This window comes from Lissotriton helveticus, chromosome 5_1 (assembly GCF_964261635.1).
Source record: "Lissotriton helveticus chromosome 5_1, aLisHel1.1, whole genome shotgun sequence".
Lineage (NCBI taxonomy): Eukaryota > Metazoa > Chordata > Amphibia > Caudata > Salamandridae > Lissotriton > Lissotriton helveticus.
Window position 1 is genome coordinate 1,098,743,355 of NC_136065.1, and position 19,979 is coordinate 1,098,763,333.

Sequence of the window (19,979 nt, forward strand, 5' to 3'; positions counted from 1 at the left end):
CGTGTTTTTTATGTAATGTCTCAAAGATCACCGAAGTCGAAGGTGTAGGCGCTTCAACCTTGATCCCCAACTTCGCCGCTCCACGCAGGAGAACCTCCTGGAATGTGCCTATATCGTCTATCGGGGACACTCTAGTCTCCGGCGAATCAGACAGTGTGGGAGAGTAAGAACGGGTCCCAGATGCAGAACGTGACCTGGACCTACGCCTCCTATGGCGATGCCTGGATCTCGATGAAGAACCACGTCCACTCCTAGATCTGTCCCTTCTCCCCGAGCGAGACCTCGATCTCTTGGGTCTCGGACGTTCCGTTGGCCTCCCTGGTTCAGAAGCCTTAGGCTTCCTAGGAGTCTTCTTCGGTGGCGTCGGAAACTTGGGCATCGACACCGCCCTCGGCGGAACCGGGGGTGGGGGAGTAACCGGACGCGGGGCCTGCGGAGCCGGCAGAGGAGGCACTGGCGGAGGGGTCGGAGCCTTCGGAGGCGGACCCTTCGGTAAAGGAGGCAGCGAAGGAGGTGCAGAAGGCTTCTTCGGGGTATAAACCTCGGAATACGCCGTTCCCGGCGAGCCATCATCCTGTTCGGACCGTGGGGAGCCCCCCACAGTCCTAGGCCTGTCCTTACGGCCTCCAGGCGCTGAAGATCGGTGCCCCGACGACGACCGTGGATCCTTAGACGTCAAGCGGCCCTTCGGCGTCGACCGTTTCTCACTCTTCGACGTCGACCGGTGTCCACGTCTCGACGTCGACCCCGACCAGATGGACGAACCACGAAACCTCGACGACGAGCGATGGTGCCTCGACGGCGACCTCGACCTCTTCGTACGTCTCGACCTCGACCTCTTGGATCGCCTCGACGTCGATCTCTTTGAACGTCTCGACGTCGATCCCTTTGAATGTTTCGACGTCGACGTCTTCGGCGCCGGAGACTTCTCCCGTCTCGACGGCGGTCTCGACGACGAGGATCCCCTCGACGACGATGTCCTTGACGGCGAACGGCGGTGTCGCCTCGACGGCGAGCGCCGACGCCGGGTCCTCCGATGTCGACCACTCGACGCCGACGGCGACGACTAGGAGATCGACACCGGCTTCGACGGCGGCCGGAACACGTCCCTCGACGGGCGACGTTTTCTCAACCCAGAGCCCTGGGGAGACCGGGAACTGGCCGTGGACCTCCCTCTCGACGTCGTGGTCATCGCAACTGACCCAGACGGAGATCTTGGGCGCGGGCTGGACTTCCTGCCCCTGGGGAGCCCCCCAGAGGCCTCAGCATGGGCAGAAGGAGCCCCTCCTGACCCACCTCGTGCCTTCAATCTTCTTTCTTCAAGTCCCTGAAGTCTGATTTTTCTCCTGTCCTTCAGGGTCCTTCCAGAGAAGCCTCTACAGATCACACAGTCCTCAGGGATGTGGGAAGAGGGAAGGCAGAGGATACAGACCTCATGGGGGTCTGACTTGGCCTTCTTCCTGGAGCACTCCGGGCATTTGTCAAATAATGCTGGCATTATGGACAATAAAAGAGTGCAGGAACCCAAGAAGAAAGTCACTAAAGTACTTTAAAAGCACCAAAAATCGAATTTAGTGTAAAAACACCAACAAAACCCTTGAAAAGGGAGAGCTCAATGCTCCAGGGTCCTGCTTGCAGGAGCCGGAAAAAAGAACTGAAACTAAGTTGGACCTGCTATGCATTCTGGGATACTGGGAGAAGGTTCTGGAAGGTTCCTTAAAGGCACAGTATCCTATTTAAGCCACATAATGGCAGCCTATGGAGCTTGTCTGTCCAGGTTCTTCTCTCTATCATTCCTGAGGGAGTTTGCTGTTAAAGCAATGGAAATCTGTACAGGCTGTTGCTGTTTTGTGGGTTTTATGGTGGAATTTCTAGTTGAAGTACTGGACAGTGTAGCCTTTTTGGCAGCATTTTCTGTCTTTAAATTCTCTCTTAAGTGTCTATGCATTTCTGCATTTTTTTGACACTGTAAGAGATTATTTCTGATTGCTCCGGGGTCCACGCACATGGGCGGGACTATTCACTAGATTATGACTATACACAGAGATCCCCTACTACAGAACCAGGTCTTCAAACCTTTGCGGAATTCCAAATATGATGGAGCTAAACGCAGGTTGTCAGGGAGGGCATTCCAAAACCTGGGCACCAAAAAGGAGAAGCACGACCCCCCATGTTTCTTCCTGACAATAGGAGGAACAACCAAGAGATTTTTTGACGACGACCGCAAATTCCTGGGAGGAGTATAGATTAGGAACCTAGATGCCATATAATGGGGAGCTAAGCCCGCCAGAGATTTAAAGATGAGGCATCCTAATTTGAATTGGCATCTCTGAGTAACCGGCAACCAATGCAATTGTCTAAGAAGAGGGAGGGCATGATGGAATCTAGACCGACTATAAATCAACCTAGCAGCCTGATTTTGAATGAGCTGAAGTCGGCGCATTTCATAGGCACGGATGCCAATATACAAAGAATTGGCATAGTCCACCTTAGAGATAACAAGGGCCAGGAAAATAGACTTCAAAGCGTCAATGGTAAAAAAACGGGAAACTTTCCGAATCACACGGAGAGACAGAAAGCTGGAAGTAACAATCATGCTGATCTGAGTGTGCATCGACAAATCATCACTGATTTTAATGCCCAGGCTATTCACAGATTTAGACGCAGAGGGAGCAGGTCCAAGAGAGGGAGGCCAAAAGTTAGAACACCAAGCCATAGCTTGTATCTGCCAGCAAAATGAGTCAGGTAGTTAGCTTTTGGAGGTCACTTGGAGTGAGAGAGACGCAATCAGAAGAGACCACGTTTTTTAGTAGGTTCTTTGTTTACAGGACGCAGGAGGGATGTTTATGAATTCAGAAAGAATAGCATTAACGCAGAATTAGCATTTCAGATGGGTAACCAATCCGTTCATATATACAGTTCTTGCTGACATCCATACACAAAAATAATAGCAAATGAAAACTCAAACTGGGAGGCCAGGAACCAAAATTCTAGAGAGAGAAAATGAGCCATGGCTGTGCAAAGAAATTACAGAGAAGCATGGTCCAGTAGAGTTATCTGCCTGCAAATCAGCATCTAAATAGTAATGCTTTCCTTCTTTGTTTTCATTTAATACTTTGTTTTTCTTGAAAAAATAATCAATACTTGAAATTAATTGCAACTCTTAAGGGAGAGAAAAATAATGCATTGTGAAGATGAGTATTGAACTTCTGGAGTTCTAATTCCTGATACTGGAACAGTTCAGTAGAGTGTAACAGAGGCTGCCTTTACCTCTGGAGGAATGGACTATTGCTTTACAAGGGCAAGGGTCGGCTGTTCTTCCTAAACTAAGTTATGATCCAAGTCTATCTATGTAGCTATGTTCAGGCTGTATGACGTCAATGACTCCATAATTAGCAAATCGTTTTTTTGATTTCCAAAGTTCTAAATAGTATCTACAATCTCTGTAAACATGTAAACTGTGATGAGACCTTTCTTGTGACTAGAACAATTTTGGAAAAAAGTCAGCAACAAAATAGTTTGGTTAATATGACAATCTGAAATAACGTTGGGCAGAAACAAGGAAGAGTTCCTAGGGATAATTTAATAAGATGGAAGACTGTATGAGATTTACCCGTACAAAGACCTTGAAGCTCGGACTCCCTCCTTACAGAAGTAAATTAAATTAGTTTTTGTCCAGAATAACTGTTGAGGACTGAATTATACATTGGTTCATAACGAGGCTCTTTACTTTGAAAAAAAACCCATTATTTTTCAGGTTATGTATAGCCTCATAGCCAACTGCAAAGGGCTGTAATGGTTAGTTAATGCTCTGAATCCGGGTTTTACACCCGAGCTGCAGGAGGGGACTATAATGTGGAAGAGGGCCTTTAACAACCAGTATAGCCTGAGGCAGAACAGCTATAAGGTTATAAGAACATTGCACCCACAGGTGGTAAAATGTTTCTTCCAATGGCTGCAAACACAAAATAAAATAACAAACCCATGTCATGAACTTCCCTGAAGACAATGCAGCGAGTACTGTAACCACACCATATAAAAATGGATCCAATGCATTTCATAAGTAGATACAATGTAAGTGTGATGTTTTCTGTTGCTTTGCATGGTTTCTTCTGGACAGCTGCTCCTAGCTTCACTCATCCTGGTGTTACACATACCTCATGAACTTTCTGGTCCAACCAGGTCAATTCCACAGCAGAGCCAGGAGTCAAGTCCACATAACTCTCATCTTGTTCGGTCACATCCACGCTTGATCGTTTCTCAATAATTTCCTAGCAGAGTATTAAAAAATGCAATGAAACAAATTAAATGAAATACTAGCGCAATTTCAAAGACTTGAGCAGTCAACAAACCTGTCCAGTGCTCTCTCCCGAAATGTTTAGACAGTCCTTAATGAAAAAAGCACCTGTATTTAAAGAAGTTAGGGTTTTACTTTTATATAAATGTCTGTAAACGCAAAACACATTTTTCATAGTTTCTTTGAGGTAGTCTCCAAGGAAGTGAAATGAATTTACATACCGGGATTCCCACAACCTCAAAAAAAGAACCCTCTGCAACTTGTGGGTCTTTTCAGGGTCTGATCAGCCTGGTGTGCTAATACCCATTCACACACTAGGATGCGCAATTTGCACACTCATTGGCTTGGAAATGGGGATGCAATTTGCAATACGACCTAAATACAAAGAAGTTGCATTCAAAACGATCCAGTCACATCGATGGCAAAATGACCAGCTAAATGAATAATATTCAGGTAGGCATCAGTTAAAAAGAAAAAATGCCTGGTTTGCTCTTTTATAAAAACACATTCACTTTTAAATACCAGGTTTTATATGCATGTATGTTTGCATTTTATTATTGATGTATTCAATTATTTTTCAAATACAATGATTTATGCTTACATTTTATTATACATGTATATTCATTTATACGTTATTCTTCGTACACTGTCATCTTCATACTTCCATGGAGGACCGAAAATGAGTAACCTCCACCCCCAATCCAGGGAAGTTGTTTACACAGTGACAGGTTCCATTTAGTTAGGCTAAGTTATTCTGTTTTTCCATTTCTCCCCTGTGTATCCTTAGCTGAGTTTGCGAAGGTCAGGTTAACGACTGCTCACTTCTTGTTCATTATATTTGACAACAGGTGCCACATTTCTAAAATGGCTCCTGGCTGTTTAAATCTCAAGATTTTAGTAGTGGCTGCTTAAAAGCAACATGTGGACACAGCGTATGCATTTTGTATCTTGATAGCTTGGTCTATTAAGACTCTCAGGTCTCCGTGCGCCTTTTTGTTTTGTAAGTACAATATAACATCAATGGACAAACCCTGTATAAAGTCCAGGTATTGACCATTGATTAGGATAGGTCTTCGTGCTAAGATTGTCGCGAGAGGTCATGTCAGATTGTTAAATCTGACACTCTCAGTTGAGTCTGCAAGCCCTGCACAGGGTGCTCTTTCACTTAGAGTACATTTCCTCCCCTGGCAGAACACTGATTAAGGAAAGTTGTAATAGTTATCAACCGGTATGACGTGTGATCACCCTTAAGAAACTGAAGAGGCAAGCTCCCTATTAAATGCTATGAGTAAAAATGTGGTATAGCGCATAGAAATATCTAGTGAGTGCTAGAATCTTAACAAACATTTTAGAAATGTCATTTTATTCTCACTGCTTATAACATGCATAATCACTTTTATAACGTCTTACTCTGTGGTTACTGCGGACATTTCAAGGACTAGACTAAGACGTTTTTTTAATTAAAGGTCTTAAACTGATCCCTGTCGCTCATATTACTATGCTTGACTGTATTGATCAAGAATGAAAGATTCTTTGGAGTACACCTGTGTCCCTGAAAGCTATATGGGATTGTTATGTACCTGACAACAGTGCCTACACAGGACTGCTTGGTGTGTTAGTGATAGTGCTTTGGACCAATTGATATGTCTTCCTCAGCGCAGTCATTGAACTAACTGGCAGATGCATCAATTTAAATACCGGGAGCAAACGGGCAGATTCTCAGAATCTGGCCGTTTGCTCCCGGTATTTTTGCATTTGGGATGCATCATCCCAAATGCAGAAATCGCAATTTAAGGAATCTCTAAATAGTGATTCCTTAAATTGCTCTTGCATTTAAGGAATCCCAAAATGAGATTCCTTAAATGCAATGCATGAAACCCAAAAAAATAGCGACTTCGCTAATAGGGGGAGCAAATTACCATGAAGTTGAACTTCGTGGTAATCTGCTAAAACTTTGAAAAATGCACTTTTGTGCATTTTTCAAAGTTACATGTTGCGCACACACATGCCCTTAGGGCATGTTTGTGTGTAACATTTGTGCACAGGTCCATTTCAAGGGTGCAACAGGGTGTCCTTTGGACACCCTGGCACCCTTGAAATAGCGGAACATTAGCGATTCAGTAATAGCTAAAGGCCCATAGGAATGAATGGGAAAGCCATTCCTTATTAGCGATTAGCTATTACCGAATCGCAAATAAGGAATTTTTAGGAATCGCTAATAACATTGCGATTCCTACATGCATCCCGTTTTCCGAGTCTTTAATAGCGATTCCTTAAAATTAGCTATTAAGGACTCGCAAAACATAACTTTGATGCATCTGCATATAAGTCATTGCACTCGTGGGTTAGAAATCTGACCCTCGCAGATCTGGGAAATCCCAGAATTCGTATCAACCCCCTGTGATTGGCTGTGAATGCAGGTAATGTTGGCGTGCAAGGGACAGGAGAGCTTTTCCCTACATTTGTGTGTATGCATGTATGTATATGGTATTTTGGCATTTCTATAGCACAAACCTAGCCAAATGGCAGGGGAGCAGTATACCTAAGTTATGGATGGTTAATGCATTGTGATGTTGTTTGCTTTAAACAGATGACTCTTCAACTCTTTCCTAAACTGAAGCAACACTGTGACAGTGCTAATTGCATTCACAAACATTAGTTTGTTTTTTTAAAGCGGCCTGTGCACATTAAAAGGACTCTGTTAGGCATTCCTCGGGTTGACTGCTTGCTCTCCCTGAGCACCCCCCCCCCCCCTTCCCAACATGATTTCCAAAGGGGAAGATGAACAACAGGGATAGTTACCTCTTTGAAAATCAGTTCCCACCCCAGATCGGGGGTCAGTAACTGATGAATGGTTAGGGATTGCAAATGTGGCCACAAACCATATCTATCTTTGCAATTCGCAATCAGCAGGGGGATGCTCCTTTCTGTTCCCAGCCTACATGTGATTGGGAAAGGATTATAAAGCCCTTTTCTGATTTAAAAAGTCTTCTACAACTTAAAAAGGGGCTTTTGGAAATTGTAAAACGCTGTGGCACTGGGAATTCCCAGCTTTACAATCATAAAACACCTTTGTACACAAGGGCCAAAGAACCCTATTTTAGGTTATCAGACTCCTTCAGTATATCATGTACAACATCCATTGAAGTGCAGTCTGTCCACTTCGTCATGCAGACCAAACTTTAGAGAGTGAGGGAGACTCTTTGAGCTGGAATCTCTCCCGAGGCTTCCATAGCTAAAATGTTCTTGGCTTTTTGGTTCTATTTTTACTTAAATGTTTAAAAACTGATTTCTATGGTTCCCCAAGTAGGATTTTTTTCATTGTGGCATCCTATTATTTATTATTTTACCTAATGTTTCTAATTTGATTTGAGATTTCTTATTGTTTTGGATTTTGACTATATTGCTGTTTTAGTACCACATAAATGCTTTACACATTGCCCAACGAAGCTTGTCTGCTCTGTGCCATAGCTACCAATGGGTTTGAGCTCAGAGTATTTGTATGACTTCGAGGGTTCATTCTGACAATTGTGATAATTCCTTGAGGTGGGTAGTCACCTACCCCAAATAATGATCCTATTCTTACAGGAACTATCACATCACTGTGCAGAAATGGGTAAGGAGCTCAAGCGTGATCATCTTCTTTGGCATCAAGTCATGCCCAACATTACCTTTCCTGATGTTGTTATAACCTACCTCAGAAGGACAAAAGGCCATGACAGAATTATTCTCTCAATGATGTTGTGTTTTTCAGATTCAGTAGCCAAAGTACATTTAATGGCTGTCTTTGGTATTGTGACGATGTACACATATGTGCCTAAAGAACAAGTTACTTACCTTCGGTAACGCTTTTTCTGGTAGATACTATATCTGCCTGTGGATTCCTCACCTTGTGAATACCCCCTTGCGTCAGCAACATTCGGAAATTCTTTTTTCGTAGCCTCGCGCCGACGTGGACTCCTGACGTCATAGAGACACGACCTCGCTCGCGACTCCGCTGACGTCACCGACGCCTATAATAGGCCCACGCCGGCGTGATGACATCAGTTCCGCCCTTTTTTCCGTGCCATCGAGGCACACGGACGGACCAATGACAGTAGAAATATACAAGTATACACAGTACACAGTACTCAAGGCAAAACACACAGTGTTAAGCAAAAGCAGGAAAGCAACTGAAACATTTCCTTGACAATAAAATATATATATATATTACACTACAGTAACTCTGGCATAGAAGAGTGGACAACGGGGAGGCGGGTGGGTCGGTGAGGAATCCACAGGCAGATATAGTATCTACCAGAAAAAGCGTTACCGAAGGTAAGTAACTTGTTCTTCTGATAGATACATCTGCCGTGTGGATTCCTCACCTTGTGAATAGAGTCCCACAGCAGTCCCCACTCCCGGAGGAGGGTGTCCACTCTTCTAAACCAGGAAATCCTGAAGGACAGAGCGCGCAAAATGGCCGTCCCTCCTCACTTCGGAATCCAAGCAGTAATGCTTCGCGAAAGTGTGGAGGGAAGACCAAGTCGCCGCCCTACAAATATCCTCCACAGGCACACCTCTAGCCAATGCTGAGGTTGAAGACTTAGCTCTAGTTGAATGAGCCCTTATACCCTCTGGTGGTTCCTTACCGGCCAAAGAGTAGCAGATCTTTATGCAGAGGACGATCCATCTCGATAAAGTCCTTTTATGGACCGCCCTTCCTTTCTTGCAGCCAGCAAATCCAACGAAGAGCTGGTCTTCCAAGCGAAAGTCCTTGGATCTGTCCAAGTAAAAGGACACCGCCCTCTTAGGGTCCAGACGGTGCAGTCTCTCCTCCTCCTTGGAAGGGTGAGGGGGAGGATAGAAGGTAGGTAGGGTAATGGACTGTCCTAGATGGAAGGGAGTTACCACCTTAGGCAGAAAAGCAGCCCTGGTCCTAAGAACCATTCTATCAACATGAATGGTCAGGAATGGGGGCTTGGAGCTAAGAGCTTGAAGCTCACTAACCCTCCTTGCCGAGGTTATTGCAACCAAGAAGACTGTCTTAAGGGTAAGAAGCCTCATGGGACATTTGTGGAGAGGCTCAAAGGGAGCCCCCATCAAAAAGGTCAATACAAGATTTAAATCCCACTGAGGCACAATGAAAGGTGAAGGAGGGAACATATTAGTAAGACCCTTCAAAAACCTTAAGACCACAGGAGACTTAAAAAGAGAGGGCTGGTCAGGCAAGCAGAGAAAAGCCGACAGCGCCGACAGGTAACCCTTTACCGTGGCAACCGCCAGACCCTGCCGCGCCAAAGAAAGAGCAAATTGTAGAACATTAGACAAATGGGCCCTCAAAGGATCAACAGACCTTTCCCCACACCACGTGACAAATTTCGCCCATCTATAAGAATAGATGGACTTAGTGGAGTCACGCCTGGCTGACAAGATGACATCCACAACGTCAGGCGGGAGGGAAAAGGAATTCAGGTTGCCCCGCTCAATCTCCAGGCATGAAGGTGCAATGTCTGGAGGTGGGGGTGTAAAACCTGCCCCTCCATCAGAGAGAGGAGGTCTGCCCTGAGAGGGAGACGGAGCGGCGGGTGAGAGGAGAGGTGGAGTAGATCTGTATACCACACCCTTCTTGGCCAATCCGGAGCGACCAATATGACTTGGGCCCGGTCTTGGCGAATCTTCCTCAGAACCCGAGGAATCAAGGGTATGGGGGGAAACGCGTAAAGGAGTTGATCTTTCCAACTCAACTGAAACGCGTCCCCCAAGGCTCCTTGCATCGGATACTGGAGACTGCAGAACGACAGGCAGTGCGCATTCTCGCGAGTGGCAAACAGGTCCACCCGAGGAGCCCCCCACATCTGAAAGATGTCGTGAACCACCTCCGGGTGCAGCCTCCACTCGTGGTCGGCAGAGAACTGCCGACTGAGACTGTCTGCACGAACGTTCAGAACACCGGCCAGATGATTTGCCATCAGACAAATCTGATGGTCCTGAACCCAGGACCAGAGACGCAGAGCCTCTCTGCAGAGACACTGCGACCCTACTCCTCCCTGTTTGTTGATGTACCACATCGCAGTCGTGTTGTCCGTCAGGACTTGAACAGACTGACCGCGAAGGGAAGGGAGGAAGGCCTTGAGCGCCAAACGTATCGCCCGCAATTCTAGAAGGTTGATGTGAAGCAACCTTTCCTCTGGAGACCAAAGGCCTTTGACCTCCAGATCCCCCAGATGAGCACCCCACCCGAGAGTGGATGCATCCGTTATCACCGTGGCCACCGATGGGGGAAGTTGAAAAGGCTTTCCTTGGGACAGATTGCCTTCCACGCCCCACCAAGACAGATCCGCTGCAGCTTCTCTGGAGATCCTCACTGACTCCCTGAGGTCTCCGCTGTGCTGATACCACTGCCTGCGGAGACACCACTGGAGCGCCCTCATGTGCCAGCGTGCATGGTTGACCAACAGAATGCATGAAGCCATCAGACCGAGCAGGCGAAGGACCTTCAGGACTGGAACGACCGCTCCATTGTAAAACAAAGGAATCATCTCCCGTATGTCGCGAATCCTTTGAGGGGGAGGGAATGCACGACATACGGTTGTGTCCAGTACCGCACCTATGAACAGGTTGCGCTGGGAGGGCACCAGGTGAGACTTGGGTACATTTATTGAAAAACCCAACCTGTACAACAACTGGGTTGTCTCCCGCAAATGATGGAGCACTCTCTCTGACGACTCCGCTTTGATCAGCCAGTCGTCTAAATAAGGGAATACCGGAATCCCTGACCTTCTGAGATGTGCCGCCACCACTGCCATCACCTTGGTGAAGACTCGAGGCGCAGTAGTAAGTCCAAACGGAAGGACCGCAAACTGGTAGTGCTGCGATCCCACCGTAAAACGGAGATACCTCCTGTGCGACTTCAGGATTGGGATGTGAAAGTAAGCATCCTGCAAGTCGAGTGACACCATCCAGTCTTCTTCTTGCAGCGCTTGAAGAACCTGAGCAAGGGTGAGCATCTTGAATTTCTCCTGTTTCAGATAGAGATTCAAGATCCTGAGATCCAGGATTGGACGAAGCCTGCCATCCTTCTTCGGAATCAGGAAATACCGGGAGTAGCATCCCTGACCCCTTTCCTGCTCTGGGACCACCTCTATCGCACCCTTTCTTATCAGAGTTAAAACTTCCTCTTGCAGAAGAGACAGATGCTCCTCGGAGCAATACCCTTGGCAAGGAGGGAAATTGGGAGGGAATTCCCGAAAGGGAAGGGCATACCCATTTTCTACAAGATTGAGAACCCAAAGATCTGACGTAACCGATTCCCAATCCTGTAGAAAATGGGTAAGCCGGCCCCCAACCGGACCCACATGATCCTGAATGTCGGATCTAGGGCTGCTTCTCAGGGGCAGGAGGGTTGGAGGAAGTGGAGGAGGAAGAGACCTGACGTCCACGAGGACGCACTCTTTGCTTTCCCCTGTAGGACCTGTATAAGGAGTTTTGCTGCTGCTGTTGTTGCTGCTGCTGCTGCTGGCCTTGCCGGAAATTCCGAAAGGCCGGACGGCCAAAACCTCTGAATCTTCTGCCAGTTGAAGAACCTCTCATTTGGAGACCCAGGGATTTAGCAGTCGCCTTGCAATCTTTAAACCTCTCAAGGGCCGCATCAGCCTTCTTCCCAAAAAGGCCTGAACCATCGAAAGGAAGATCTAATAATGTCGCCTGAACATCAGCCGAAAAGTCAGAAGATTTCAACCAGGCAGACCTCCTAGTAGCGACAGCAGTGCCCATAATGCGCGCCACAGAGTCTACAGTATCCAAACCGCTCTGAATGACCTGGCGAGCCGCTGCCTGAGCGTCAGAGATGACTTCCTCAAAATCCTTCCTGCTGTCATCAGGAACTTTTGGAACCAGAACATGTAAAGAGTCCATCAGAGCGTGTAAATATCTCCCCATCAAGCAAGTGGCATTTGATGACTTCAATGCCATACTGGCAGAGGAGAAGGACTTCTTTGCCACCTGATCCTGCTTCTTTGCTTCCTTCTCAAAAGGAACCTGAGGGAAAGCACTAATGTTCTTTTTGGAGCATGCAGCCTGAATGACCAAACTCTCCGGTGAAGGGTGAGAGGTTAAAAAGGCAGGATCATCAGGGGCAACCCTGTATCTTCTGGCTACACTTTTAGAGACAGCTGGAGCAGACAAAGGTTTTTTCCACACCTCCAGAATGGGCTCTGTTAGAGCATCATTGAAAGGAAGAAGAGGTTCCACCACTGAACTCGGAGAATGGAGTACTTCAGTCAGAATATTAGATTTGAATTCTGCTGTAGGCAAAGTCAACTTAAGCAGACTGGCAGCCTTTCTCATAATCAAATGATAGGGTTGAATGTCCTTAGAAGGAGTACTAGAACCTGATGGTAACTCCCACTCTGGAGAGAAATCCAGGCTTCCTGCTTCTGCCAAATCTTCAAAAGTATCTTCATCCAACTCACCCTCCTCGAGGTCAGATTGTGAGTCCAAAAACCTCCTTTCCTCCAGAAGGCGCTGAGCCTCTCTTCTGGATCTCATCTTGACCTGTTTTGCCCTCGGATCCACCATCGGCTCCGACGGATTCGGAATCGACGTCGGGATCGAATCCGCAGGTTCAGAGGGATGTGTTCTAGGTCGACCCGGAGCTGGCGAAGCCGGAACCGGCGTCGACGGCTTCGGTGGAGCCGGAAAATGCCACGGCGGCGTCGGAGCCGGCATGTAAGGCATAAACGGAGCCGGAGGGTAGGAGTGAGGGACTCCTAAGTTAAAAGCCAAAGGACCCATGGGACCCGAAGGTGCACCAGAGGGGTACCACGACCTCGAAAAGACTCCATACATCGCGTTGAGAAACGCAGAAGGGTCCTGGCCTGGGGCAGGAAATGGTGGATGAAAACCTTCAGGCCTGTCCCGAGGAGCATTCGGATTCGGCTCACCTAAGGGCTCGGAACCCTCATCCTCACGAGGCTCCTCCTCATCTCGGACCGGGGACGGCGCCGGAGATGGATTCGGAGCCGGATTCGGAGTCGGAGACGGAGCCGGAGACGGCGCCCGTGACTCAGAAGGGGAAGCCTCACCTTCAGGTTCTGGATCCGAAACTTCAATGGTCACCACCTTCGAACGAACCTTCGGTGACCTCGACCTCGACCCCGACTCCTTACCAGAACGACGTCGGGACTCATGTCTCCTCTTCTTATGTTTCCTCTTCTTTGAAACATGGTCCGAAGCCGACTTCGAAGACGACCTTCCTCTAGATCTAGACCTGGATCTCGATCTCGACTTCGACCTCGCCCTTCGAGAACGAGACTTCGACGATTTTCCTTTTCCAGCTTTCATTTTAGCCACCAGGAGCTTCGCCTCTCTCTCCCTCAGGGCCTTCGGGTTCATTTTCTTACACGAAGAGCAGTCCTCCACATCATGGTCCGAGCTCAAGCACCAGATGCAGTCGCTGTGTGGGTCGGTAATGGACATCATTTTGCCGCATTCTCTGCAAGGCTTGAAGCCGGTCTTTTTTGAAGACATTGTCGAAGAGACAGGATACAGAGACGCAGAAAATGTTAATAATAAAGACAACAAAGTATCCGTTGGCTACAGAGATTCCCGATAACCGTTAGCGTCGACGACGCGGAAAAAAGGGAACTGATGTCATCACGCCGGCGTGGGCCTATTATAGGCGTCGGTGACGTCAGCGGAGTCGCGAGCGAGGTCGTGTCTCTATGACGTCAGGAGTCCACGTCGGCGCGAGGCTACGAAAAAAGAATTTCCGAATGTTGCTGACGCAAGGGGGTATTCACAAGGTGAGGAATCCACACGGCAGATGTATCTATCAGAATACTAGCTTGATATGTATGAAGTGAAGGCCTACAGCGTGATTATGGATTGAAATGCTCTCGCCTCTATTCCAAACATATTGGCTGGAGAGGTGCTACTCTTGCCCCTACATCAAACAAGTCTGGGTTAAGGCCTTGCGGCTATGATTATATACATCATTAACGTTTTTGACAATCAAAAAGTACGCCATTGACTCAAATGCAGTCAAAGATTTATATCATATGAGACCCGATGATGTTCTGAATATAAAACTAGCAATTGTCAACCACAAAATCCCAACAGGGAAGTAGTATAAAGGTAAGGCCTGGCTTACTCCTGAGCTGGCTAAATCTAAACTAAAAATTCAGCCGCAGGAAAGGAAACAGAAGGGTATTTCTGCTCCTGATATAAAAGCTGCTTATGCTTCTGACAGGTAGCCTTACAAGAAAGACAAGTCAAGAAAACCAAGAAGCTCTATTTTTCTGAATACATTAAGAAGGCTTCCCACCTCTCAAAGTTGCTTCTCTGTAAAACATTAAAAGTCTAATAACTCTCCTGGTGTAACAGCAACTCCAGGGGCCTGTAGTTACCAGGTGGTTACAAATCCACTTAGAAATTAGGATTTACCAAAGGGGGTGGGGGAGGGTAGGTGGGATTGGAGGGGTAGAAATAAATAATTCCCAGTCAACTCCACAGATAATTCCTCATTTCTACCCGGAGTTTCACCTGGAGATTTCGGGTACAGTGTGAAAATAAACACGTCTGCAGTGTTAACACGAATCTCACAATTACTATGGGTAACCACTGTTACGGGCTTCTTCGGAATTCAGAGGCCACACGTAGAGGGCTTTTAGAGGGCTTTGCTCCCTGCAGAATCTTCCTCCACTGCTCATCTATCCTCTTATGCCATGCTTAAATAAAGAAAAAGCACACTCATAAAGGCATTCTTCAACAAGCCTTCCATCATGGCAGCATCGGTAAGCAACTTGATGCCTGTCACTTCACTCCGCGCCCTGGTACATTTCTGGAGAAATTACCCTTTTCCCAACGGTAATCTTTTGCTGAAGAAAATCTGGACCAGGTTGTCTGCTTTAACAGATGGTGCATACCGCTTTAATGCTTGGTTCTGTCATGTCCTCCAGGAAAGACATTGTTATATAAGTAGGTCAGCTGATCCAGACAGAAGTGAGATGCCAGGAACTTCCTGGGTGGAGTCAGGGAGCACTAGTTTTCCCTCTCACTACATTGAGGGAAGCAGAGAGATTAGGATGTGTGGAGAGTAGCTCCACATCAGTAGGCTGAGAAATTAATAAAGATGAGTTAATAGCCTGATGCCAGGTGCTGTCTTTTATGCAGAGTGTTATGCTTGACAGTGTTTTGAAGAGAAACCAATCTAGAACAGGACAGGTTCCTCACTAACTTCAACTTTTTTCGACAGTAAGTTTAAATGGCATTAGTCACATGTCATCCTTTGCTGGGCTAACCTAAATCAAGAACGTTGAACCATGGAGACAGGGTTCTTTAGGTCTCACCTAGCGCTGCGCCTTGACGAGACTATTGTTGTGGGTTTGGTGAGCGAAGGGAGACAAACCATGTGCGCGCACGGACAGGCGATGTGCGCGTGCATGGCATCTCCTCTCTACCTCATACTCTCGCACCACGCGCTTGTTAAATTAGTCGAAGGTCTCTGATGACGAACATGACAGTGACTTCATGGATAGGGGCTCGGAGAGGCGCTGGATAAACAAATACTTTGTAGGGGGCGAGGCACCTGGGACGGGGAACTTCCTTCCTTGCATTCATCCTATTCCTAAATATGTAAGAGGGAAAGGTGCTATGTGTTATTTAAAAAGGATATTTATTTTTGTTTCCTCAAGCGAAAAAGTCACGGTATAAATAAATATGTCGTAGTAATACCCGTGTTTTTTGACCAAACAGGATGAGACTACCTTGGTTTACAATGTTTGTGTGCTGTACAGGTGTCTGGTGCAGCTTTGTGAAAGCGCGTTTTCTGTGTGCACACATTTTATGCTGGTAGGGGAATAAAAGACAGTCTATTTTCTATTGCCTTTTAAAGTACTTTTTTCACAGACGTACCTTGTTATGGCTGGCTAGAGGTCGCTGTAGATACTTCGGCAGAACTCATGTCACAAGACACGCCACATAACATACAGAAAGAGTGGGTGGGTCAGTCCGGTGTGTTTACCTTAGTCCCTACAGGCATTGGCTCCAGGAGCTGCCCTCATGTCTTGGTATCAGCCCACGGCATGTCGAGATGTTTCCATTTTTCACTTACAGTTTCCATAGGTGACTAGGGGAACAAGCATTTGCAATCCAATAGGTCTCGTATTTACGCGAGTTTGAGCTATTGGCATTGTAAATGGCAATGCCTTTTATTTATATTTAAAAAACCAAAACATCAATAAAAGGCATTGTCATTTACAATGCCAATAGCTCTAGCTCGCGTAAATGCGAGACCTATTGCATTGCAAATGCTTGTCTGTCACTGTAGGCCTCTCCCTCTTTTCTCTTCATACCGAAACAAACTGAGACAAGAGATAATTATGAGCATCACCAAGTAGGTATGTCGTGTTTAGTTTTGTTTATTTATGTCTTACTGATATCTGTTGACAAGGTTCGCTTACATGTTTTTCCACAGCGCCAGAAAGCGCTTCGAACGTGTGATCTACAAATAAAATACAATAAGCCCAAAATTTCATGCATTAATAAAAAACATAAAAAGAATGTAAATTAGACGAAAAGTGGAAGACTATGGAGTACTCTATTTAAAAATGCGTTTAAATAAAGAACTTGTATCTAGCTTTAATGCATTAGTGCAATAATCGCAGTTTAAAATGAAGAGTAACCTTACCTCTGTCTGTTTTTCAGCATTCAGTTGCATATTAGACAATGTTTTCGGGGTCCACACGGGCATTATCTTTAAAGTTTCGTTTTCAAACATAATTGTATTTGCCAAACGTAAGAAAAGCATTTTCCCAAATGTATCTACTGAATCCGATTGCGGAAGTACAGAGGCTCTGAAAGACAGATCATTTGAAACTGATTTGTTAAAACTTGGCCTTGGAAATGTACATTAAGTGATTCATATATTGAACTGGAAAAGGTTTTACAAAGTATAATATTCAGGGGATGAGATTCAGGGGTTAAAGTCTGAGATTTCCCAGCTATGGCGGCTGGTGACCCAACTAAAAGACGGGTACGAGCAGGGGAGTATCGAGAGGGTACAACACTCAGGTAATAGGTGCGGAAATAGGCTCAGGTTCCAAGGAGGCAGCTGAGGTCGAGTATCTGCTACAGTTGCCTGGGTGTAACCTGGCGATTAGTTTCACTGCCAGTGGTGACACACTGTCACTGGTTTTCGTTTTCCTCAAAATATATATTAATCTGCATATCATATATTCTGATATGAAGTGTAATTTTTAAGTTAAGTTAGACAGTGTTTTTTTTGTTTGTAAAATTGTATTGTTTTTCAAATACAACGAACAATAAGTGCACAGGCACCACATTAACACATCAGTAGACCAAAAGCCAAGCGATACATTTCTGAGATATTACATCCACCCTATCCCCCACTACCTCCTTGTACACCATGAAGTCTCCCAGTTTAACGCAATCACCGTGTGCCATCATCTGTCCCTCCACCCTCGACCCCAGCACCTCTATTGGCATACCATCCAGTGGTTACCTCCCTATTCTGCTGTGTTGCCCACATGGGGACTCAGTTTTATTGACTTATGCTAACATTGAAAATGTTCTTTAGCTGCTGTGTTCTCTCACTCCTTCTCTCCTTTCAGGAGCCGAGCTGCAGTAGCTTGAATTTACACGATTGGATGGGAACTGTTGATCTTTCTGAGGTTCCCTAAAAGCAGAATAATAATTTCCACGTCTGTGCTGGGGACAAGCCCACAACATGTATTATGTTATTATGAGATAGCTCTTGAAGGCTATGCAGCTGTAAGCTTTGTTTTTGCGATGTCTGGGAACAAGGGATAAGCCATGTTGGGAAATGCTGGATTCTGATTGGTTCCCTCTTATAGGGAGTGCTTCATACTGTTGAACATGGTATGTCTTAATTGTGCATTGCTGAGTTACTTAGATTCAGATGCTCCTTTCTACTCTTCAGAAACTACATGTCTTATTTTGCCTATTAAGTGTTAGACTCCAGAGCAAATCCATTCTCTCTATGCATAACTGAACCATCATTTGGTTCGGCCTTTAGAGACATTACTTGCTGACACCTGCCTTGTGATTTACCCTAACTTCATTTGTATTCTTAGTTCAACATTAGGGAACTTCCCTTCACGGGAAATTGAAACTTGTTCAATTTGCTTATGGCAGCTTTAATTACTCTGCCTTTGTATTTGCTGGTCTGAATTGTTTTGAATCACTCTGACCAATGATTTGCATTATGATCTATGATTCATGAATAACTTTGAATTCGTAACTTTTCTATTCTGCTTATAAACCTTTATGGTTTTCAATTGTATTTCCCTTTGTCATTATTGTGGAGCCTAATGTGCTTCACATTCATTGATGTACTGTTGCTGTCCATCTTCTCAAGTGCAGCTTGAAATTGAATTGGCACCAATGATTTGCATGCTGCAAACCCCAGCCTGCACTGCTGCACAAGTACGATAGCTTAGGAGGGTATTGTGCCTGCTGTCAATATGTCTCTCTCTCTCTCTCTTTCCCTCAACAGGGATTCTTTTATGATATAAGCATTTATATGGCATGAACTTCAGAGAGCAACAAGGTACTGCCCAGAGAACATTTTTATATCAGTTGAGGCATTTCAATTTTTAGGTGTACTATATATAACTTTATTGTGTGCTGTCCTAAACACATTACAAAAGACAATGAAGGGCACAAGGGATAGAAGGTAGCATTGCAACAGACAACAGGGAGATATGCTCACAATCAAAAGATTTTTGGTGTCATGCCCAATCCAGGTTTAGCACGCAGGTTCCAAGGGTAATAATACAAATAGTCTGTTTACTTGGGCTGGAGGAGTAGGTCACAGTAACATGAAACTAACTAAAGTAAGTATAACTTGTGCAACAAAGTAACTATAACTCATGGCCCATGATGTAATTCTAGATGTCATCAGTGATGCTATCAATACGGTCATTGTACCTGTTATGAGTGATGTAATATGTGAGTGTATAAGCAGTGCGTGGAAATGGAGAGTTATAGTTAGTTCAATTAACTGTAACTGACGATTTTCAGTGTTTTTTAGTTTACAATGTTATGTTGTCAGTGACATTTTCACCTAACTAGTACGTCACTTTAATCTTTGGATTTCTCACTGAATTTCTAAGGTTTTTCTCCATACCCAAATATAACTGACACATGGACTTTTGTTTTTTCAGTGAATTTGTAGTTTTTTTTAATGCAAGTCACTGCCAATATATAAAAGGCAGGGCTATTGGCTTTGTGAAGGAGTGACAACATTCATATACAAGACAAGCGTGTTGGCTTTGTAAAGGGATCACCACATCAATGCATAAAGGCAAGTCTATTGGCTTTTTCAAAGAGTCAGAACATCAATATATAAAGACAATACTATTGGCTTTTTTAAAAGGTCACTGCCTGAATAACAACTTTGACTTGTTAGGATTCATTATTAAAACCAACACATTCCAATAGCATATTAAAAATATTAATCATTAATAGGAAGCATTGCAATGCTAATTAATAAATATTTACATAAGGTATTTGTATTCAAAACAACATTAAACTTGTGCTGGAGCCTTTCTTTTAAATTTCTCAGGCCACATAATGTAGCCATAAGACCAACCAGAAGGAATTCATGCAGTCCCTAGCTGGAGAGCGAAAGCGCTAGCTCTGGCAATGCTTGAAAACA

General features: G+C 45.3%; 1 protein-coding gene across 1 annotated transcript in view; it reads right to left on the reverse strand.

Moving 5' to 3' along the window:
* Nucleotides 1-19,979, reverse strand: part of CFAP43 (cilia and flagella associated protein 43) — a 753,224-nt gene that overhangs the window by 414,368 nt on the left and 318,877 nt on the right. The window contains exons 17-18 of the mRNA XM_078643733.1: nt 16,968-17,133; nt 4,158-4,271 (exon numbers count right to left, since the gene is read on the reverse strand). Of these exons, the coding sequence (XP_078499859.1) occupies nt 4,158-4,271; nt 16,968-17,133 (280 nt within the window). The remainder of the gene's footprint in view (nt 1-4,157; nt 4,272-16,967; nt 17,134-19,979) is intronic.